This window comes from Anoplophora glabripennis, unplaced genomic scaffold (assembly GCF_000390285.2).
Source record: "Anoplophora glabripennis isolate ALB-LARVAE unplaced genomic scaffold, Agla_2.0 scaffold103, whole genome shotgun sequence".
In the NCBI taxonomy this organism is placed as follows: domain Eukaryota; kingdom Metazoa; phylum Arthropoda; class Insecta; order Coleoptera; family Cerambycidae; genus Anoplophora; species Anoplophora glabripennis.
The window spans coordinates 1,053,897-1,078,452 of NW_019416259.1; the positions used below are offsets into that span (position 1 = coordinate 1,053,897).

The 24,556-nt window shown below is 33.8% G+C and overlaps 3 protein-coding genes across 3 annotated transcripts in view; all 3 read left to right on the top strand.

Annotated features, from left to right (window-relative positions):
* The window catches only part of LOC108903302 (mitochondrial-processing peptidase subunit beta), an 8,615-nt gene extending 5,648 nt beyond the window's left edge, over positions 1-2,967 (top strand). The window contains exons 6-8 of the mRNA XM_018705427.2: positions 1,358-1,641; positions 2,274-2,466; positions 2,582-2,967. Of these exons, the coding sequence (XP_018560943.1) occupies positions 1,358-1,641; positions 2,274-2,466; positions 2,582-2,784 (680 nt within the window). The 3' untranslated portion in view covers positions 2,785-2,967. The remainder of the gene's footprint in view (positions 1-1,357; positions 1,642-2,273; positions 2,467-2,581) is intronic.
* A 1,682-nt stretch (positions 2,968-4,649) lies between these two features.
* Positions 4,650-7,214, top strand: LOC108903307 (high mobility group protein I-like). Its single transcript, XM_018705434.2, has 4 exons — positions 4,650-4,705; positions 5,991-6,162; positions 6,555-6,672; positions 6,736-7,214. Exons 2-4 carry the CDS (start codon positions 6,049-6,051, stop codon positions 6,837-6,839), a joined length of 336 nt encoding a protein of 111 aa, XP_018560950.1. The 5' UTR covers positions 4,650-4,705; positions 5,991-6,048; the 3' UTR covers positions 6,840-7,214.
* Positions 7,215-18,001: 10,787 nt separating this feature from the next.
* LOC108903343 (putative fatty acyl-CoA reductase CG5065) overlaps positions 18,002-24,556 on the top strand; it is a 55,872-nt gene continuing 49,317 nt past the window's right edge. The window contains exon 1 of the mRNA XM_018705488.2: positions 18,002-18,194. The gene's annotated coding sequence lies outside the window, so the exon portion shown is untranslated. The remainder of the gene's footprint in view (positions 18,195-24,556) is intronic.

The following is a 24,556-nucleotide window of genomic DNA, read 5'->3' on the forward strand; positions in this document are numbered from 1 at the left end:
AAAAAATCCAAAAGTTAATATTTTGAGCAATATTATATTGCGTGTTTCTAATGAATGTTTTTCAGAAGTAGTAAAGGGCATTATGGACGAAATTTTTGAAAATATCTGGTTCTCTGCAAGCAATGCCCAATTTACTAAAAAAGGCGAATTACGCAAAAGAAAAAAATACGCTCTAAGTAAATTTGAACGAAATCAAATTAAAATCAAGACCAGTAAGAGTAAATATCAAATCAAAGCATCTTGCACAAATTGTAAGAAACAATATCAGTTAAAAATTGATAGTAATAGGCAAATAACAATTAATGAACAATTGAAATTTATTGTAGATACTACTTTTCTCATAGTTTCAATTTTCATCATTATTAACAGAAAATGTCGTATGTGTCAAATATCATACTCGGGCTGTATGTACAACAAAATAAAGTGAAAAAACAAAATCTGCAAGTAAAAATTAGTAGTATGTAATAAATATATATTTTCTGAATGTAATAGTCTTCACGGCAAATTAGAATAAAGAAAATGCTAATTATCTCAAAATCAACTATTTGACAGTTACGACTTTATGGCTTAACAGGGCAGTAAATCTGGTATATAAAAAAAGTGTTTTTGTCAACTATTTTAAAATTTAAAATGTAAAACATTGAGAGAACTGGTCTGCTGCTTTATTTTCACAAAGAACAGCCAGTTTTGTATTTTACATACAATTTTATTCTATTAATATTTATTAATAGAAATAGTGAGGTCTTATAGATATTGGGCTGTTTTTGCTATTTTTGGCTATTTTTCATGTTGGTCTTCGTCTGGGTTGAATTTAATTTTTATCACAGCCGTTTTTGGTGTATTCTTATTGGACAGATAGTACAGTCATTGAAGCTGAAAATCAGCTGTAACCTCCGAATTCTTTGAAACTGCATGGATTTGCATGAAAATTTAGAATAAGGCTCATATTAGGCTCAAGTTCAAAAGTGACATAGGCCCAATTGACGCTTTTTCTTTTTTAGGGGTACCTAAGTGAAAAAAATTGAAAAAATTAAGTTTTTAAGCACAAAGATTAAATAATGTTCCAAAAATTCTTCGAATATTCTTTGCTCAAAATTTGATTCTCTATCGTTTTCCCTTATTTTTGAAAAATAAATTTCCACCCCCGAGAAGGGGTGTCAACCCCCAGCAGGGTGGAAGCGTCAATCGGCGCTATGTCACTAATATTCATTGACCTTTTCTCTAACTACCTGCCAAATTTCAAGTCAATCGGTTCAGTTTCAAAGAATTCAGAGGTGAAAAGCTTCAATGACTGTACTAAGAACCAAGTCCACCATAAGTTAATTTTTCAACGATTTCTCTAATCCTTCCCTTGCAGACAACACCTATCCCGGCGAAATCCCCTCTCTGAACCCGTGCAGATTTACGGGCTCAGAGATCCGAGTCCGCGACGACTCCCTCCCTCTGGCCCACATCGCCATCGCCGTAGAGGGAGCGGGTTGGACCGACCCGGACACCCTCACCCTCATGGTGGCTTCTACACTGCTGGGGGCCTGGGACAGATCGCAGGCTTCCGCCAAGCAGAACGCGACCACGCTGGCTAGGGCGAGCGCCGAGGGCGACCTCTGCCACTCTTACCAGAGCTTCAACACGTGCTACAAGGTGGGTGTGTATGTTATTTTAATCAAGTGCGACTCAGTTATGTATTGAATTTTATGGATTTTTAATAGTGTGTTAATATTTCGATGATCGGTGGTCGTTAAAATTTATTCAGTGTTCTGTAAGTACAAACGAGTTTTGGAGCTGCCCAGTGACGGCGTAGACGAGAGTTTAAACGCAATTTAAAAAACTAATTCGACCACCTGTTTGATAAAAAAAAATCATTTTTGATTATGAAGAATTCTAACTTCTTTCGTTTAAGGCAGTTATCAGCTACTTTAAGTTCACAGTTAGTGAAAATCTAAGAAATAAGTGAATATCTACGTAATTTGATTTTTTTCGCATTGGCAAACGATATTTTTCAAAAAATAAAATATATGTGTGACGCCTAAAGTACACTAAATACGTGAAATATTACCGAAAACCTGTAACTAAAACTGGGACGTTTGAACTACTCCACCAGATTTTTAACATCGTGTCCTAATTATTTTGTGTTCAAGAGATATTTTAATATACAGAATATACAAGTAAGCCCAATTAATATTTAAAGAGTCCATTAGAGTTAAAAATGTGAGCATGCACTTAAATTTTAACGCTGACAATGAGATACAAAATGTATAAGAGAACTTTTGTAGGACACAGGCTTGTGGGGCATTTACTTCGTGTCTGATCCCCTTAAAATCGAAGACATGGTGTTCAACATCCAACAGGAGTTCATGAGGCTCTGCACCAGCGTTACCGAGGGCGAAGTAGAGCGGGCCAAGGCTCTGCTCACCGCCAACACCCTCCTTCAATTGGACACCTCCACGGCGGTCTGCGAAGACATTGGTAAGTCTCCGAGACCATCACGCTTAATTTTTCTGAAACTCAGGAAATCAGAAGTGGGATTCGAATAAATCAGAAGCGGGATGCGGCATTAGTATGCTTTTCTTTTTAATTCCAGGTCGGCAGTTGTTGTGCTATGGCAGGAGGATCCCGCCCCACGAGCTGACGCACCGCGTCAACAGCATCACGGCGCAGAACGTGAGGGACGTCTGTTACAAGTACCTGTACGACAGGTGCCCTGCAATCGCCGCTGTCGGGCCCGTTGAGCAGCTGCCCGACTACAACAGGATCAGGTCGTCTATGTACTGGCTACGCGTCTAATTACGACAAAGTATTTTAGGATAATTTAAAAAAATTCGTAAGACATCCTTGCTAGCACGGCAACCCTCGAGTCAGTTACGTACAGTTGTGGGTTACGTTAAATTCAAACAATTATGGTGTTTCAAAAGGAAAAACAGTTGTATGTAAATATTTAATTTCTAATTTAATAAAAATAACTTTTTATGTTTTGTTTTATTCTGGCCGTCTGTCATGCCTGATCTCAGGCATATTGACGGGTTGGAAAGTTTTTTTTTTTAATATAATACAGTGATGTGAAATGTACATGGTGTAACAAAAATTAATCTGCAAAGTTTGAGGATATTTAAAAACTTGCTTTTTTTTCAGAAAAATTATTTGATAGAAAAAAATATTTTTTCTGTAATTGTTTTCTTCCGTTTCCTAAAATATTAAATACATGGAAGACAGTAAAGAACTTTTTTACGTTTTGTTGTATTCTCGCCACCTGTCGTACCTGATTTAAGGTATATTGAGTGCTTGAAAAATAATCTTAAATTGACAATTTAAAAAAAATACTTTTTAAGAGAAATAGAATACAGTGACATGAAATATATAGGGTGTGACAAAAATTAATCGATGCGCTTTGGCGATACTTTTTTTCGGTAGAATTTCTATGCCCATGACAAAAAAAATGTATAAAGGAAAAGTTAATTGAAGGAAAAGAAATATTTTCTTGTAATGTGTTGTTTTTTCTATAAAAAATTGAAAAATTCGAAAAGTTATCTATTCTGGCCGCCTATCATACCTGATCTTAGTCAAATTGACTGATTGGAAAATAATTGTAGGGTTATGATTTTAGGAAAAAAAATTTTGCTCGTACATATTTAAAAAGGCTAAAATATAAACATAGCGACATGAAATGTACAGTGTGACAAAAATGAACCAACAAACCTCAAAATTATTTAAAATATGTTTTTTTCAATAGAATTGCTACGTCCTAACTTAAAAAAAAATACAAAGGAAGAATTATGTGGAAGAAAAAAAAATAGTTTTGTTATTTCCTGTAATGCATTCCGTTATGTCCAGTTACCATTTTACAAAAAATAGGAAATAATTCGAAAATGGGATACATCATGAAAAAATTACATACTTTGTTCTTCCAAGTGTAATCAAAAAAATTGTATCAGCGATTTGTTTAAAAATCGTGTAAAAATTTTTTTGAATGAAGTGGGATACTGCAGATATTAACATGCTTGATATAAACAGTACAACAAATTTCAAGTTTATCGAAAAAACGCTTTGGGAAATATTTCGAAAAATTAAACATGTTTCAGAACTTTAACACCCCCTCTATCTCTACAACCGGCAACAAGCATTATAGAAAAAAAAATACACCTATAAGTACCTATGCTTGACCCAAAATATGTTTGTGAACTCTATATACCTATATCCTCGAAGTTTATTAATTATATTTTTCGCACCCTGTAAAAAATTTTATTTCATCGATTTCTTTTTATTGTAGCAACTTTGCTACTCATTTAAGAAAATCCAAGAAGTCAAATCTGCGAAATTTAAAATGCAGACACAAACAGCGACACATCGTAAGTCACACGTATACGCACGCTGTTCTTTCATCTTTTTCTTGTGGTCCTCCGAGATTATTGATTTTCCTCGGCCCGTACCACGGAAAATCACGGCGATCCGCGGAAGAGGAAACTACTTTTTGCCCCCAACTTGGAGAGCACCAACTGTACCCTTCGCGCTCCCTTGCAAATAAAATCTATTGAATAATATAAAAGTATTTGAAAAGAAAAACGGTTGGGGTAGAAAAGGACGGTGATTTGTTTATTTTCCCAACGGGACACGTTGATTGGCGGAGGGTTTTGGCGGGTAGCGGCAGCGCCGCGTGCGGAACGCTTTGGAACGATCGGCGTAGCTCATAGTTGCCTTGTGTGTCTGTTTGGTAAGTCGATTTATCCATCTCTTCTTTATTTAATATAAAATCAGGGAAATTTATTTGGGAACGCAGGAAATCATATTAAAATATTAGTTTTTTTACCCGAATTTACTGTGGTGGTGGTTTTCTGATCGGTGCAGCGGTTCTACGGTAATTAATTTCGGAGTGAATTTTATCGAATTATTTGCCAGCGATGGCCGACGCGATTTCGTACTAGCAAGCCAACTCCACTCGATTTTGCACTTTGAAAATTAATTTCTCTGAAAGTACGTGCCGGCCCGTCTTAATTCTTATACCAAATCGTAGCTAATTTTTTGCTCTTCACGCCTGTACCGTGTTTCGCGGGGCGAATCCCTTATTTTTATTTAAAAATATTAGGGTGTTGCCAAAACATTTTAATATTGTATTATTTTGAGAGTTTGAGAATGGCGCGCGCGGCATTTGTTTGTTTCGAACGGGACGCCTGCTTTAATTGCTTATAAAGGACGATTGTTTCGATAAAAATATTTGAAAAAAATCGACCCGTTATTTTTGTAATAAATCTGTCCGTTTTTGGCGAAACGGAGAAGAAAATAAACCGGTATAATATGATAAACAGTATGCGACACGATTTATTTTTATCTCTTGCTCTTACATTAGTTCTTTCACTTTTTATAATTAAATGTTGAGGATCCGACAGAAACTTGAACATGGCTACGTTGACGTCGGGCCCATAAATTCGGTTATTAACGAGTTTGCAGGCATTAAAGCTTTTTTATGGACGGCAAAGTATTGATTTTTCCGAATAAACGAAAGTTTAGTATTTACATCTAGACATCGGATTCGTGGTTCGTCTGTCCTGCTCTCACGTTCTTGGACAAGATGTTTACGTTTTTTTTTCGGACAATAAGCGCATGTAACCGTACATAATCTCGAATACGACAACCGTGATAAACAATTTAACTGTTATTTACGCTACGACTGCGAGTTATTAGGAAAAAGCAGTTATTTATCAAGACCTGCTTTCGTCAAAGGTTTGCGCGTATTTCACCGAATCTTTTTTGTTTTGTTTTCATTACCAAGGCCAACTCGAAGTTCTCAATGGAAACGGCGTCGTTTCATTTGCTGGCATTTTTGTATCGATAATTTTTGACAAATTGCGACTTACAGGATTGCCAAAACTATGTATAAAGTACCAACGAAGTTGAAAACTTAATGTGACTTAAATGTTATATACAAATTATGTGAGGACGGGACGGTTACTATTATTTCTTGCGAAAGGAATTGGTAATAACTTTGAATTCTTGTCCAGATTTCTATTTTGATTTCATCCCAAGTGTGTCTTAACTCGCACAAAACACACTACAGAGATGTCCGACGACGCAGTTGCTGCTCCGGGAAAGAGGGGGCGCAAATCCAATGCGGAGAAAGCTGCGGCAGAAAAAAACGAAAAGGCCGCAGAGTCCAAGAAACGTACCAAGAAAGTAAGTCGAATTTCGTTAGAAAGAGGAAAATATTTTAACAAAAAATTGATATCTAATCTGTCTTTTTTATTCATGAATATTATTTATCGTTTGCTCAGCTTGTCATGTAATGAGTGTTTCATAACTCTACCGATACAGAGCAGGCTAATCGAATCGGACAAAAAGTAAAGTATGTAGTTTTACGACTAGTAGGCTATGATTTTATGTGTCATTTTTGACGTAAGATTATCTACATTGCCTGCTCTTCTCGATAGAGTTATGAAACACATTGTATATTTACGTTTCAATGTAGGTAGTTTTCCTTTTTCTCTCTGTAACCATTTTGTTGTACGACGTTCTCAATTAATAAAATGTCAAATACTCACAACTTTTATTTATTTATTTTTTTTTAGGATACAAAGGATGCAAAAGAAGCAGAGGAAGACGAAGCGTCTCCAGTGAAGAGGGGTAGGGGCAGGCCCAAGGGCACCACGAAAAAGAAGAGCCCCGTCAAACCAAAAGCCAAATCAGGTAAAAAAGAATTTGTTTTCAGGGGAAGCCGCCGTCCGGTCTAAACTTAAAAAAATCTTTCAGGCCGGGGCCGCGGCAGACCAAAGAAGAAAGAGGAGGAGTCCAAGGACTCCGGCGAGGAGGACGGAGAGGATAACGACGCCGGCGAGGAAGAGGACGACGACTAGACCTCTCGTCAAGCAAGAAGATCGCGGACCGTGAGCCTGGAGGAACCCTCCCCGTTTCGTTCTTTCCTTTCCCCCCCCCCACCTCAAGGCCGATGCCACATCCATCGCCAGGTCTCGTAAAATCATTCCACTCGCGTGCCATCTCACGTTTAAGTGTGTCCTCCTCCGTTCCCGCCGGGCTGACGGCCTCAGTACAATACAATAAGGAATACTTCTTAGTTTTTAAGCCCCCCCACATGTTTATTTACCATTAGCATTGTTTCATGTTCTGTCCGGTCGGAGTCTCTGTGTCGCAGTAAAACTGCGGGAAATCTTTTAGTTTGCGTCGAAACAAAATTATATTCGTAAGTTAATATACAGTAATTTTAAGATAAACGTTGTTTTCTTTCACCTGGAACGTCACAGTCGACTGTGATCGCCTGATGAAGCGGCGAAAAAATTGAAGAAACGGGGCGGCGTTTGCGAAAATACAAGACGTTCGCAAAACTTTTTATACAGGGTGTTTCAGGATTAAGTCGACAAACTTTAGGGAGAAATTCCTCATAAAAAAATAAGAAAAAAATCAAGTAGATATAAATTTTTTTCCGGAGACGCTTCATNCTTTTTATACAGGGTGTTTCAGGATTAAGTCGACAAACTTTAGGGAGAAATTCCTCATAAAAAAATAAGAAAAAAATCAAGTAGATATAAATTTTTTTCCGGAGACGCTTCATTTTCGAAATATAGGGCGTTACAAATATTTTTTAAAAAATTCGAATTTTTTAAATCTTCTATGCACAATAAAATGCCTATTTTTTTTAAATTTTCAAATTTTAAGATCTAATTCGACTGGAGTACTTATTATTGTCTATTTTGTGGCAGATAAGTTACAAATAATGAAAAAATGTATTTTCTTGGCATTCATGTGTTTTGTACTGAAATTTTGGTTGCCTGNACTTCTATGGAAAAATGGTATCTTATAAGAAGATGTGTCATGCCAAATTTGGCTTAAATAGCCTTCTTCATTTAGAAGTTATTTAAAAAATTCTATATATTTTTTAAATTTTTAACGCCCTATATTTCGAAAATGAAGTGTCTCTGGAAAAAAATTTATAATTGATTTTTATCTTATTTTTTTATGAGGAATATCTCCTTAAAGTTTGTCGACTTAATCCTGAAACACCCTGTAGAAATACAAGATGTTTAGATTTTTATCTATCGTACGATTTCAATTTTTTTAATTTTTGATGAGCTTAAAGAACCAAATATCAAAGTTAGGGTTGTCAAATGGGGTTGCCAAATTATTAATTTCTTATTTTCGAGGTAAAAATTCAAAACAAAGAAAGCATTAAGGGACATTTTTGTCTTACGAGGCAACCAAAATTTTAGTGCAAAACACATGAATGTTAAGAAAATAGATTTTTTCATTATTCGTAACCTATCTGCCACAAAATAGACAATAATAAGTACTCCAGTCGAATTAGATCATAAAATTTGAAAATTTAAAAAAATTTGGCATTTTATTGTGCTTTATGACGGGGAAAGGTATGTAGAACGATAATATCAAAAAAGTTGCTCGAAAGAAGTGACGCTAAGTTGGCAAATTTATGATACGACGAGATCCTACTGCGAGATTACTACGTTCATTTGTTTTTTAAACAAAATACAGTTTTACGAATAGAGGAATATGTTTCTGCGGGGTTGCCTGTCAAAATATGGTCGCAAGTATTTTTAATTAAAACTAAATTAATTTTTTCCAATTTCGTTCACTTGTTTTTAAGATAAATTATAATTCATTTCACAGAGAGATATGTAAAGAACTAAAAAAGGTTGGTAAATGTTAACATTAAAAAAAAAAAAATCTGGCCCACTCGTGATTCGAACCGAGTACCAAAGACTTCGCAGTAGAGAGCTTTAAAAATTGAGCTATGGTGGTCCACTGATGCGTTGAACTTTTACCGATATTTGAAACTGTTTGTGTCTCCGCAGATGTAAACAGAAAATTTAAAATGTTTAAATTACGATTTATAATATCGTCTCTAAAAGATCAGAACCGGCGCGTAACGGCAAATTAACGACACCATGATCCGATCGGTCGGGAAAAAGCATCAAAAGACAAAATTTATTTTTACGTGTTCACCGACATTTGAAAAAATTAATTAATTTAACTTTACCCACTAAACATTTTTCAGTTTCTGACATGTTTCAGAAACGTTTCCATTTTTCTTGAAACGTTTCATAAAAAAAACATGCAACGTTCTGGTAACGTTCTAGAAGCCCAAGATGTCCTCCCCAAAATACGTTTCCAATGAAACGTTTCAAAAAATTGGTTTCAGTAACATTCTTTTTATGTTCCATTTATGCCCTCAATACTTTTGTTTTACGTTTCAGTATATTTTCAGAAATGTTTGAGTAACATAATAATTTGATTACCATATTGTTCTCATAATGCTCTCAACTTTAGATCATTTTCATTTCAAAAGCGTTTTTGAAATAGTATAAATAGTGTGAGTATTTTTTTAAATATCTCTAATACTCCTTTGTGATATTTTTATTTGTATTGTGAATGACTTAATTCGAACTAAAAAAAGTTACATTGTATATTAAAAAAAATAAATATGCTCTTCTAGTTTGGGGATGCGGCAACTTTTACTAAGAATTTCTTTCTTTTTGAGAAGCCACTGAAAAAAGTTTCTAATATGGATTACGAATTTTGCCATTCATCGTACAAATAAAAATATCACAAAACAATATCAGAAGCATTAAAAAAAAGCTACACATTTTATATAGTTCAAATACGCTTCTGAAATGGAAATTTTCTAATGTTGAGACCATCATGAATATGGTAACAATGACGAACTGATAATTAGAAAAAGTTAGTTATGATTATGAATCTTGAAATGGTAGGTACATGAAAAACAAATAACATTACTGAAAAATAATATAAAGTTATAATTTCTTCTACGCATGGTCAATATTACATATATCCTTTTAATAATAATAAATTATACAGCAGAAATAAGGATACAAAATGATATCTTGACAAAGTAAATATCTGTAGGTATACCTAAACTCTTTTATTTAAGCATGCCTATACACATAAACAAATATAAACATTTGTACAAAATATAAAATAAATGACGTCTATTTCACTTGATTCATCCATATTTCAAATAGTTCTCACTGACTAAGTAGTTGCTCTTCAAATTATATCGAAACGTATAGTTGTTGTTCCATTTTCTTAGTTCTTGTCCCTTGTCCTCTTGTCTGTAATAGGTAGTGGGTATAACTATATTTAGGTAGATGTGACGCAAAATTGGAAATCTCTACACATATCGTTTTAAACATTTTGCATCAATATTCATTATTTTATATGCACCTTACAATAACCACAACTGCACACACTACAAATTATCACATAAAATAGCGTCAAAGTAAAGATGAATAACAACGAAACCAAGCAAACTGACAAACCGCAAACCTAACCTAACATAATACGAATTGAAACGACACACGGGAAACAAATAAACTCGGGCTGTTACGCGCAGTCTACGCAAGTCACGAACATACATTTTTTCTAGACTTGTGTTATAAATATGCTACCACAATTTTTTTTCTGTTTATGTCTGGTTGTACATATAACAAAGGCAAATGAACTAACGCTTGCTATAATGATGGGGATTGAGAGCAAAATTTAACTAATGCCGATTGTTCCATAAGATAAGCAAAAATAGCAAAGGGTTGTTCGTCTGTTATGTTTCCGAGATCGAAAGGTAATGTTTGGAGTAATGTTTCAAACTCTCTTCAATTGTAACGTTTCGGCTATGTTTCACTAAATAAGTTTTCAAGTGCTACATTTCTGTAATGAAACAGAAACGTTTCTAGTTAATGTTTCAAATGTTTAGTAAAACATCTCATTTGCAACGTTTCATTTACGTTTCGTGTTTAGTGGGTAATTAAAAATGCTTGCTGTCATATTTTGATAGGCAACCCGGCAGAAACATATTTCTCTATTCATAACTTTGTTAGTTTTTGAAATATTTTGAAAAAAGACGATTTTTTAAAAAATTTAAAAATTTTATTCAAAAATAAATGAAATATTTTTTTTTAATTTAGGCTTCTAAAATCGTTCAAATTCCCAGAATCTACGGTTAATACATAAATAAAGTAAATTGCAAAAGGAATACGTTTAATTTTTTTTCCCGTCAAGTCATTAATTTTAATACCGATTTTTTTTTCCCAAAAGCAAGACAATCATTTTATCTTCATTGTAACTTCATTAGTTTTCATGCTAACGACTTTTACCACCACTCAATTTAAAGGTATTTTCAAGAACTTTAATAGGTGTTAAATAAGTTTTCCTCGAAAAACGTTTAATTTTTCCGCTACAGGACATTGAACGTTTCGATTATAATTATCTTCGAAATTGAATTTAACTTCTGGGAGTCATAACTCGGGTTCTATACCACCTACAAAAATAAAAAAACAATCTCTGCTATTTAATTACCTTCAATTTTGCTTATGATCATTTTTTTGATAAAACTTGTAATTTTCCAGATATTCGCGAAAAATTGCTCAAAAACATAAATTTTTTGGGCTAAAAACAAACATGTTTAGGCGCAAATAACTCAAAGTATTGTGTACAAAACTTTACAAAAAATTCTTATAAAACATTTTTTGCTTAGAATTCGTTCCTTTATCAAATCGAGAGGTCGTTATTAATAAAAAAATTCCCACCCTCCAGAAGGGTAGGCATCCACCCCTAGAGTAAAAAGCACACATCGGCACTATATAACTTTTGTTTCTTGGGCTATTCCCTAGCTACAGTTCAATAAATTTCACGTCAATCCATTCCATTCGAAAAAATTATTAGCCCAAATGTTTAATAATAATAATAGTCCGGGCAAATTAAGTTTTTTTCAAAAATTGGACCCACCTCGAATTTTATGGGCTTAAAATTAAGTAAAAAATACACAGACTCTACAAATACATAACCTAAATTTGTGTATTTGTAGAGTCATGTCGTTTATAACAATAGGAAAAATAATAATTGCTCTTTTTCCATTTTTTCGCTTTTATCTCCGAAAATAAGCCTTTAATCGATATGAGGTATACTTATTAATTTTGTTCCTTGGGAAAATTGCTACAAGGACAGGCCTTTGCAAAAGTTCGCAACAATTTTTTTTTACACTGCAAAATTAGCGGTGACAAAAAAAATTTGTAAAATTTTCAGCATTAATAAAGAGAACGAATTTGACTGAAATTGGACGAAACTACAGGAAAAGATAACTGTTAGAGTGCTCAACAAATACCCGCAATCCGGACCCCCAATTTCAAAATGGCGGCCTATTGAAAAATTATAAAGTCGAAAACGCGAGCGCGTATATCTTCGACCCAAGTCGAGGTATCGAAATTTGGTAAAAAAGGATCGAAAGGTAATTACATTACCTAGCGTCTGTGTAAATTTCAGATTTTTAAGTTGCAAAATAAAAAAGTTATTAACAAAAAACCAAAAAAAAAACGGTAACTAGGGTCCAATTTAAGTCAAATTCGTTATTTTTATTTAATGCTGAAATTTTTTATTTCACCGCTAATTTTGCAATGTAAAAAANTAAGACAAAAATGTCCCTTAATTCTTTCTTTGTTCTGAATTTTTACCCGTTTTGTCTCGAAAATGAGAAATTAATCATTTGGCAGCCCCAGTATGAACGGGGCGGCCACAGCCTGGCAATTAGGCCATTTGACAACCCTAACTTTGATATTTGGTTCTTTAGGCTCATCAAAAAATAAAAAAAATTTAAATCGTACGATAGATAAAAATCTAAACATTCTGTATTTCTACAGGGTGTTTCAGGATTAAGTCGACAAACTTTAAGGAGATATATTAAAAAAATATAGTACCTATTAAAATTGGTCTTAGTCTCGAGTATGTGTGAGTGAAATAAGCCTTTTTGTCTCCCCTTCCCTTGGGTTTAACCAATAGTATTAAAATTATTTAGGAGATGCTTTGTTTTTGAGATATAAGGTTTTTTTTTTTTCATAATGAAAACAATAGAAATAGTTAAGTACCTAACATGTAATGTGTCATTATGCGACAACGTAAAGACCCTTGCAATACTCCTAAATTTTTTTAGGCGGTTTGTAATCGCTTCATTTACTCGTGTTGTGTACTTTTAAATAAAATAAGATGGCAAACAACACATGAAAATTTATTTGTAAATTGTAACAACCTAAAAATTACCAATTAATATTATACATAGACAAAGCGAAAAATGAAATGATTTAAAAAATATTTTGTTCAAAATGGGCGCCTCCGGACTGTAGACAAGCACGACATCTTCTAATTATAGAGGTAATGGCCGATCGACACTGAATTGGAGTTAATTCTCGACACGCTTGGACTATTTGCTGACTTAGATCTTCTAGGGTATCGACTGGCACCTCGAAGACTTTTTGTTTAACAGCAGCCGAAACGAAATAATCCATCGGTGTCAAGTCCAGTGAACATGCGGGCCACGCTGCAGGTCCAATCCATTTCCTGGGATAATTAATGTTTAACCACTCCCTGGACCTCTATCAAAATGGACAGGACAACCATCTAGTTGAAACCAACTGTTCATTCGAGTATTAAGCGGAACATCTTCTAACAGATCTTCAAAACCATTTTCAAGGAACTCGGTAAACATGTCAGCATTTAACCGATGCGGAAGGAAGTAGGGACCAACTAATAGTGTTGTCCAACACACCCAACCATACGTTACATTGGAATTCATGTTGAAAACTGTTCCCTTACCGCCCGTGGATTGTAGGACCAAATATGGTTGTTCCTTTGGTTTAAAATTCCCTTTCGAGAAAATGTTGCCTCATCTTTCTGTCCACATTACTTTTTGCGTAAACTGTAACTGCTTAGTGTAACATCCAGTCACAAAACACGCACCTGCATCTTATGTCCTGAGGCAATAAGTGTTGCACACGCTGGATATGGAACTTGACGAAATACCTAGCTCACAGCTAGATCTTCTGACACTCGTGGATGGATTTTCTTCGAAATGGTTTAAAATAGTATTCGATCTTACTTCGTCCTGAAGTGGGGCAAAATGTCCATCAGCATAAGTTGGAATACCGAAAGACCCAGTTTGTCTGAGACGACTGAATGTCGTTGAAAATGTTTCCTTATTTTTGTTATTAGTTTGAACGCTTTGTCTAATGGATAATTTGTGCAATAATTCGCAAAATAACATTTAAAACGTCAAATTAACATTGCTTGACAGCAGCCTACTCAAAAATTTTTGTTGAGGTTTATTTTAAAGTTTATCGACAGAATTCAGAAGCACCCTTCCGAAAAATCAATTTTGCCATGAAACTATAAGAGTTAGGAAAAAAGTGAATGTACACATTCTATCAATGACAAACTGCATCATTTTTTATTTTCAGTAGGGCCGTATTAATTTTTTTTTTATAATTTAATGAGTCTGAGTCCCCATAACTCCACCACTGCCCACACAGCACAATGACATTCGTAGGATGTACTGAGGATAACTTCTCAGGATGTATAGGATATCCTCGGATAGGTACACAATCACCTCAGGATGTACCAGGGATATCCAAATGGAACGTCCCGGGATTTGCTCGTAACGTCTTGAGGACATCCGCCTGGCTATCTGCAGGAGATTATCAGGTTATCAGTGATCAAATGAGGACGTCCTAGGATTTACTGTGTATGTCCTCAAGACATCAGCCGGGCTATTATCAGGTTATCAGTGGATCAAATGAGGACAACNCTCATTTGCAACGTTTCATTTACGTTTCGTGTTTAGTGGGTAATTAAAAATGCTTGCTGTCATATTTTGATAGGCAACCCGGCAGAAACATATTTCTCTATTCATAACTTTGTTAGTTTTTGAAATATTTTGAAAAAAGACGATTTTTTAAAAAATTTAAAAATTTTATTCAAAAATAAATGAAATATTTTTTTTTAATTTAGGCTTCTAAAATCGTTCAAATTCCCAGAATCTACGGTTAATACATAAATAAAGTAAATTGCAAAAGGAATACGTTTAATTTTTTTTCCCGTCAAGTCATTAATTTTAATACCGATTTTTTTTTCCCAAAAGCAAGACAATCATTTTATCTTCATTGTAACTTCATTAGTTTTCATGCTAACGACTTTTACCACCACTCAATTTAAAGGTATTTTCAAGAACTTTAATAGGTGTTAAATAAGTTTTCCTCGAAAAACGTTTAATTTTTCCGCTACAGGACATTGAACGTTTCGATTATAATTATCTTCGAAATTGAATTTAACTTCTGGGAGTCATAACTCGGGTTCTATACCACCTACAAAAATAAAAAAACAATCTCTGCTATTTAATTACCTTCAATTTTGCTTATGATCATTTTTTTGATAAAACTTGTAATTTTCCAGATATTCGCGAAAAATTGCTCAAAAACATAAATTTTTTGGGCTAAAAACAAACATGTTTAGGCGCAAATAACTCAAAGTATTGTGTACAAAACTTTACAAAAAATTCTTATAAAACATTTTTTGCTTAGAATTCGTTCCTTTATCAAATCGAGAGGTCGTTATTAATAAAAAAATTCCCACCCTCCAGAAGGGTAGGCATCCACCCCTAGAGTAAAAAGCACACATCGGCACTATATAACTTTTGTTTCTTGGGCTATTCCCTAGCTACAGTTCAATAAATTTCACGTCAATCCATTCCATTCGAAAAAATTATTAGCCCAAATGTTTAATAATAATAATAGTCCGGGCAAATTAAGTTTTTTTCAAAAATTGGGCCTACCTCGAAGTTTATGGGCTTAAAATTAAGTAAAAAATACACAGACTCTACAAATACATAACCTAAATTTGTGTATTTGTAGAGTCTATAACAAAAGAAAAAATAATAATTGCTCTTTTTCCATTTTTTCGCTTTTATCTCCGAAAATAAGCCTTTAATCGATATGAGGTATACTTATCAATTTTGTTCCTGAGGAAATTTGCTATAAGGACAGGCTTTTGCGAAAGCTCGCAAATTTTTTTTTACATTGTAAAATTAGCGGTGGAAAAAAAATTTGCAAAATTTTTAGCATTAAATAAAAAGAACGAATTCGACTGAAATTTGATGAAACTACAGGAAAAGATAACTGTTGGGGTGCTCAACAAATACCTGCAATCCGGACCCCCCAAAACAAATGGCGGCATATTGCAAAATTATATAGTCAAAAACGCGAGCGCGTATATCTTCTGCCCAAGTCAAGATATCGAAATTCGGCAAGAAAGGATCTAAAGTTAGTTACATTATCTCGCGTCTGTGTAAATTTCAGATTTTTAAGTTGCAAAATAAAAAAGTTATTAACAAAAAACCAAAAAAAAAACGGTAACTAGGGTCCAATTTAAGTCAAAATCGTTATTTTTATTTAATGCTGAAATTTTTTTTTCACCGCTAATTTTGCAATGTAAAAAAAATTTTGCGAACTTTCGCAAAAGCCTATCCGTGCAGCAAATTTCCTCAGGAACAAAATCGTTAAAAGTATATACCTCATGTCGATTAGAGGCTTAAGTATTTTCGGAGATATAAGCGAAAAACTGAAAAAAGAGGATTTTTTTTTCTTTTGCTATAAACAACATGACGCTCGACCTCTACAAATACACAAATTTAGGCTTTTATTATTCTGTATATTTTTTACTTAATTTTAAGCCCATAGAATTCGATGTAGGCCCGATTTTTGAAACAGGCATAATATGTTTGGTCTAATTCGCACGGATTATAATCTTCACGAAGTTATAAAAGTATTTAAAGAAAAAGATATTGACAAAGAAAGTGTAACTGAAGCTTCTCAGACTTTAATGCTATAATAAAAAGGAATTTATACTTCTGAACGGCCCAATGCTTCATAAAATCAGCATACAAGAATAAATTTAACATCGCTTCATTGCCTCCTACAGAAGCAGCAGCAAGACAACAATTGTTTCGAACATATCATCAGGTACAGCATTGGATTGATAACGAAAAACCTGCAGATCAATGCACCTGCTCCAGAATTTCTTGAATTAATTTATTGTAAATGCAAGAAAGGATGTCAGGGAGCATGTGGATGTAGGAAAGCAAGGCTCAACTGTTTTATAATTTGCTTAAACTGTGACAGTAGATGTGACAACATGCCTCAAGCATTACAAGATAGTAATGACGATGAAGACACTTATACGATCTTGGAACCACTGTGTAATGAAATTGATACAAAAAGTAGAGAAGTTACTGAGGCAGAAGAATTGATCCCACACGACTCTGACACTTCGTTGCCTTCAACTATCAAAAACATTGATAAGGCTGGTCTGTCACAGGTATCAAAGCGAAAGAAGTTATTGTAATTTCATTTTCATTAGGCCTACTGGGCAAGCGAAAAAAAAGCGCCACAAACTCTACCTCATGGTGGTGTGGAAATGGGTATTACTTTTCACTGCACGTTAAGTCGTGACATTTGTTGGTCTCCTATCCAAAACGGGTCGGTTTCATGAGAAAAATTGTTAGAACCAATTTTGTAGCAAATTTCCTTTAATTCTTTAATTTGTTACATAACTATTTTTGCTGTAAAAGCAATGAGTAACGAGATGTCTTAAAAAATCTGTTTTTATCAATTTATTACAATATGGCGACGCCGGCGACAAAGATACGAGGTGACAAATGAAAAATTTGAAATGGGAAGCTCAAAATACGTAAAATTGCTGAATATCAAAACTTCCGCAAAATTTTACAGCAAAAGGTAATTTACAGTATGTATTTTTTACTCTAAATGCGAATATAGTAACGTTATCTACGTGAGATTGAGAATCTGGCGGCTGTTTTCTTCAGAATTATACAAAAATATTATTTTGGGAAAGTATACGAGTTTTTTTTTCTCGCTCCATTGACGAACTTGTTCTAAACATTTGAAAATAAATTCTCAACAAATTCGAGCTTTCAATTTTAAGAATTTTCCTATTCATTTAGCACATAAACCTACCTACGTTTTTTATTTAATTATCTATGTCGCATGTCGGTTGCATTTCGCATATAGTCAACACAACTAACTGTCTAACCTGTAATATCGTCACCTGGAACTTCGCTTCCTCGCCGGTAGATGTCGATGACAGTGCTTCGGCTTTGTGAAGCCTCTGGGCTGAAGATTGGTACTCGCCCAAATTCAAAGGCTGTGTTCGTGTTAGATCTTATATTGATTTTTTCGTAAAACTACTTAAAATTCGCCTAATGCCGTTTAATTTTCAACAATCCGCCGGCAACCAATAAAATTAGTGTGTGGTTGAATTCCCATACGTGTTTCGGTGTGCAGTTGTGTTAATTTTCTGGAAATAACAGTGCCGGTTGGCGATATTAGGTAAGGAGACACGCTTGTGGGCTGAGGTGGGGATTTTTGATTATTTTTGTGTTTAATCGCTAAATAGAGTACCGCTTTGCTTTCGTTTGTTCAGCGTGCGATTAGAGAGGCGGCCGCTTTGGCGTAATTCAATATTTCTTTGCATAGGCCGTCCTAACCTCGAAATGGCTGCAGGGCCCAGAGAAGGCCCTAAGGCCGTTCCGTATCGCCTTCTCGTCAGTATCCCTCGTCCGGAGATGGAATCGCACGAAATACAAATCCCAGTAAATCGGTCTCCGCGTGCCATGTAATTATTTTATAAAAAGTGATGATCTAATGTGTAGCAGCTAATGAATGATTGTAAATGTAGAATTTTTGACACGAAAAAAGTTGCGGGGCCCAGTGAGAGAAACGTTTGACCTTTTACTCGGCTTTAATTACCATAAAATGAAGCAAGAATGTCGGTAGGTTTCAAACCTGAAACGGAAAGGAAATCTCGGTAACGTCGGTGCATTTTGAGTAAAACGTGTTAAGGAGGAAGTCTATTAATAACCAATCTCTCTGTTAAACTGATAAACACACCTACATCCAATTTTGTATTCGAGTTTCTTACAGTACGGACTAATCTCTCGTCTAGCTGACAGATTTTCAAGGGAAAAAAAATTCTAAGAACTATGATAAACGCCGTTGTTAAATTTAAGTAACACGATCAAAGCGTGAGTGGATGACTCAGAGGAGGGCTGCTGAACTGTTTACTTTCCGCCACTTTCCAGTTTTTTATATTCATTTGTTTCTGGTGGAAACAATGAATGGGAAACGTCAAATGCCACCGCCAACTCTCGAAAAAGGGAAACTAGGTTAATGGATAAATCCAACGTTTTTTGTAAATTATTTAGGTTCTTTACAACAGCCTCTTCGATTCATTGAAAATGTAATCGACTTAAAAAAAGGTAAAAAATGCGTAATTATAATCAGTAGAACATGTAGGTATATGACAATCAATCAATATACATATGAACTAAAAACTTTAGTAGTAGTATTTAAGAATACGATTTTACCATATTTATTTTTTCCAAGGTTATCACGATTTTCATTGAGTCTTGGAATCTCAAGATAATCAAAGTTAGGAGAAAATGACCAACAGACAACGTAATCGTTATATCATATACAATCATATTTGTTATATAAAACTCATTAATTTAATTTGGTACTGTTTTGCTAAATTAGACAACGAAAAAATTATAAAAAAACTTTAATATTTGAAACTAAATTCAAATGTCGCGTGATCTAATAGAGTTTTTAAACTATATCTTAAAAAAAAATAAATTAAATCGAACAATAAATATTTAATTTGCAAGGATGTTTCTAGGTATTTGAAATGGGTCACATTGTATATATTTTCCTTTTCAAGAAATCCTATAGGTGCAGTCCGAAAAATATTTTTCGAGATATACCTGTTATTTTTTTTAAAGGAAGCTTCTACAACTTTACGATTCACAAAATAAATAGGATTGTTTTAAAAAATTATACATAGCGTAAAAAAAGTCATTTAAATATTTTAAAATAATTCGGAAGAGTCGTCATTTCTCGAACAAAATTGAATTGAACAAATTCTGGGGTTTTCAATGACTACTTCTTGTTATCTCCGCCCCTGGTTTAATTAGTTAAATCACTAGCCCAAATTTCAAGAATCTATGTAAAATAGTTACAAAAATATTTGAAAAATATAAGTATTTTTTTAATTTAACACCCTGTATTTCAGAAAGCACTTAGGGTAAGTACACCAGTAATTGCCATTGTGTCTGTAGTGCCACTTTATATGTATTTATAATTTCGGAAATAAGTTTTTATTTAAAAATTGCGTATACAGGGTGTTTTCAAAAGAAATAAGTAACACGAATGGTACCAGTGAATCTGCAGCTAAAAATAACACGTTTTGCATAAAAATTACCTTAGTAATAATTATGTTCACCCCTTAGTTTCCAAAAAAATATGGAATATCGGCTGTAATTAGCCCTAGTGTAATAGTACTTAGCTATTTTTTGCTACAACTTTTTTGTTTGACAAAAATTATATATTCAAAAATACTTTTCAGATATCCCGGTTTATTTTAAAACTTTTAACTCTGTCACTTTTTTGCTTTAAAACTAACTGTTTATTAACAAAAAAATTAAATTCACTGTCATTCGCATTAATACTCGCATGATTGTAAAAAAGAAATATTTAAGTAGGCGGCTGCCATGCTAATAGACAGATCTATTGTGACTTTTGCGTGTGCTTCCTTGGATTTACCACTCATTAATTTTATTTCTTTTACTATAACTTGGGGAAGAATTATGGCAAATAATTTTACTAATGATGACTGACAACTGAGATGCTGCAAGCATTTTTTGAACATCGCAGCAAGACGAATGTACCACCAGAGGCATCCAAATTTAATGACAGTAATCAGCATGACAGCCGCCTACTTGAATATTTTCTTACAATTAGTTGCAATTGTGCGAGCTGTAAAGCGAATTAAATTTTTTTGTTGATAAACGGTTAATTTTAAAGTAAAAAAATAAGAGAGGTAAAAGTTTTAAAATAAAACGGGCTATCTGGTACGTATTTTTGAATATACAATTTTTGTCAAACAAAAAAGTTGTAGCAAAAAATAACTTGGGGGATGATTATTTCAACCCCCTCCAAGGAGCAGAAATTTTTGAAAAATTGTTGAGAAGTTGCACATGAATTAGTAGATTTGTGTAAAATTTGACTATTATACCTTTTTGGTTTTCAAATTACACATTAATTCTTTATCTAGGGTATATAACTTATTGTAGGTAACATCAAGCCACAAAAATCATTTGTTTTTTTTTAGGTCCTCCTCGGTAAAGATTATTGGAAAATCTATTATGCTTTTTGTACTGCGTTAAAATTAATTTCGAATTTTTTTTGAATTGTTATTTCATTTTACCAAAAAAAAATTTTTTTTCGTAAAAAAGTAAACCGGTTGTTTTTTTTTTTCAATAACTGCCCATCGTTTACTATTACCGAACTTCTAGCTCGTCCCCTTGCCCTCCCACCCTCAAACAGCGCCCATGAGTGTTACGCATTGGTCAAAGTGATCCGAAATATTAAATTTTTTTTTGAGACCAATATGCTACTAATGCTACTGTAGCGGTACTTATGGTGTGGTCCTCCTTTCCAACAATGATAATTAAGATCGCTTTCCTTACCCAAATAGCATCAACAATAGTCACGATATAACAGTTTTACTGCTCAAAAAGGCGACAGATCGAACGAGGATTAACTTCTAATTATGATGCGAGTAATAATATTATCATATATTTACATTATATGAATTTAAAAAAAAAGTGAAAGAGGAAATTATCGCAGGTCAAAGATATTGCATTGAATTCTGAATAGGTCACGTGTCATTTTTTTAAATCGAATTCATGCATTAGAATGTGCAAAATGCTTATTGGCGTCCGTTTCCGTTTTTTCTTTTCTAATAAAAGCAAAATTGAAGGAATTCGAAAAAAATACTCTAAAATATATTTTAGAATAAGCCTCAATGAACGTAATTTAACAAAATGTATATGTAGTGACTATTTTTTTTATATGCCACAAAATAACTGCATTTTTATCGGAGCAGGCTTGAAGTTAAACATCATATTTAATAGTTGACCTTGACCAATTATGTTAATAATAATTATACCTAATTATCTCTTCCGTTAATGATATCATGTTATTTTTTTACAGCTTAAATTGCCTGTGCCGTTTTTTTGTGCAGGAACTATTTAGTAGGTCAAATAAAAAACGTTCGAGTGTTTATATTTTTTTTCTACTGTATCACAATAACCGCATTCGACCGTAAATAATAAACATATCGTATATACAAATTGGGAACACTGAGCATTTAAAAAAAATTAACATTCGAAATGCGTTTATGCGTTTTCAAATGATTGGTATGTATAATGAACCGTTGCAGTCTGTTTTGAGAACCCTAGAACGGTCTGCCAAACAAATCCTATATTAAAAAAAAAATCCTGAATATTTACACGACGACTTATTGTACGGTGCAACGAACGTAAAGTTTATAGAAAGCCGCGTTAGTAGAGAAACTACACTGAAAAAAATTGTGGAAATTCACTTAGGCTTTTCACATACATTAATACATAAAATGATGTCTAGATTTTTCTTTCTTCAAAAAATACTATGTAATTTGCCTATTTCTTAGTAAAATTACACCTTAGGTGTCGTAAATATGCATACAGGGTGTTCTTCTGTGAAGAAATGAGTGATCGTGCTCCAAGGAATCCAAATATTTTACACTCAATCTATTTTTCCGATGAATGTAAGTTCCAACTGGATGGTCGACTCAACCACTATAATTGCCGCTAATAGAGTGATGAAAATCCACGCATTTTTCATGAAACTCGCACGCAGCATCCGAGGAAATCGAATGTTTGGGCGGGCATACTGGGAGACCTCCTCGTAGGACATTTCTTCCTACCGGGAAATCTGGATGAAAACTTGTATCTGAATGTACTGGAAACGAATATCTACCCGGTGATTGTAGAATGATTGGAAAATGACAACGCTTTGCCAAAAGAGGATGTGTGGTTTCAGCAGGATGGTGCTCCACTACATTATGACATAGCTGTGCGTGATTTTCTTAACCAGAACTTTCCAAATCACTGAATAGGACGCAGAAGTTCAATTGAGTGGCCACTGGCCTCCCAGAGCCTTTAGACTTTTTTTCTACGAACTCACTTGAGGTACTTCGTCGGCGATTTGTTGAAGAATGTCGTCAGATAACGACCGAAATGCTTCGAAGTGGAGCAAGTGATGATTTTATTGTCGTATCCAAACTAAAATTGCAGAATTGAAAAAGCTTTAAAATGAGGTAACACTCAACATTTAAAGTTTAAGGGTATTTATTTACTCCCCTGCCTGAGGGGTAGCTTCCAAGACACCAAATCTTACGCCATCACGTGTCCCCGATGATCTAGTGTGTAATTTTACTTCAATTTTTTTTTCAGTGTATTTACATATACAGGGTGTTCCAGAATAACGTGTACACAACAGAAACCGCAGATTTGTGGACTCAAAATAGGCAGGTTTAGGCTAATTCACCTGTATCCGAAATCGTTTCGTTTAGTCGGTAGATGGCCTCAAAGTTCGTGAGAATTTTTTAAATTTTGTAAATAACTCGAATACGTATTAATCGATTTTGATTATTTTTGGAGTGTGGACTTTTGCTTTCAATCTACATATTTTGGTGTTATACAGAGTGTTTTTTAAAATTCACAACTCCTACAAAATTGATGTACGGTGATAATATCAGTTCATAACTTTTTCCTCTTTCGAGCAACAATGACAACTATTTTTTATTTGACAGGTCATATCATACAATACTTAACAAAGTGCTAGTAGTCACCGATTTTGTAGGTTGACTGTAATTTCAGTTTGCGAATAAACTGTCTTTGTTTTTAACAGTACAGAAATATGTTATTAAGGAAAGTTGTTTAGAATTATTATTTCAATTTTTGTATGAGTCGGCTTTATTTCATAGAAGGGGAAGGTAAAAAATGTTTATTTTTCATTTTAGGAGAAGGCATTCTCCATTAAAATGTTTGCTTGTCTTTAAAATGCGGTTGACATGAAGAATTTTTACCTGGCAGAAAATCGATAAATATATAAATCTTTCCAGAATAAACTGCCTTTGTTTTTAACAGTACAGAAATATGTTAAGGAAAGTTCTCGAGTGCTCAAAATTCAAACAAATTTCGATCAAATTTTTCTCAGGATATTCATACAAATACATCTGTGACATGCTCTTTCACACTTGCGGTTACAGGTATAATAAATTCCGATCATATTAAGCTTTTTTCATTTTCAACATTTGCCAAAACGGAAATGTTTTTTAACATTTACTGTAATTTTTTAATGCATATTGTTCATTTGGAGTTTTGGTTGTTCATATGCATTTTTTAGAATTAATTTGTCATAATGAAATTAAAATTATGTTTTAATTTTGACGCAACAACTTATCGAATTAAGCATGACCGGATGATGGAGATTAAAACTCTAATAATGTTTTATTGTAACGTGTGATAGTACTTAATAGTTTAAATAACTAGGTGGATTTCACAGGGTCTAACGACACTTACAGTGTACGATAATTCAATAAACATAGAAATGTAAATAAAACATACATTTACTTCGATAAATTTTGAACGAATACATTGAAGATGAATTTTTTGAGACAAAACGTCTGAATTTGGTTCGGTCTGAGGCAGTACAGTATTGGCGGTCACGAAAGCTTGCAAAAAATGTCACATTCACATCACATTCACATTTCTAGGGTCGGATTTCCAAAATTTCGTTTTTTTTTT

Coding starts and splice junctions, on each gene's coding strand:
- LOC108903307 (XM_018705434.2), top strand. CDS start 6,049: ATGTCCGACGACGCAGTTGCTGCTCCGGGAAAGAGGGGGCGCAAATCC. Junction 6,163..6,554: donor CCAAGAAACGTACCAAGAAA/GTAAGTCGAATT, acceptor ATTTTTTTTTAG/GATACAAAGGATGCAAAAGA. Junction 6,673..6,735: donor CAAACCAAAAGCCAAATCAG/GTAAAAAAGAAT, acceptor AAAATCTTTCAG/GCCGGGGCCGCGGCAGACCA.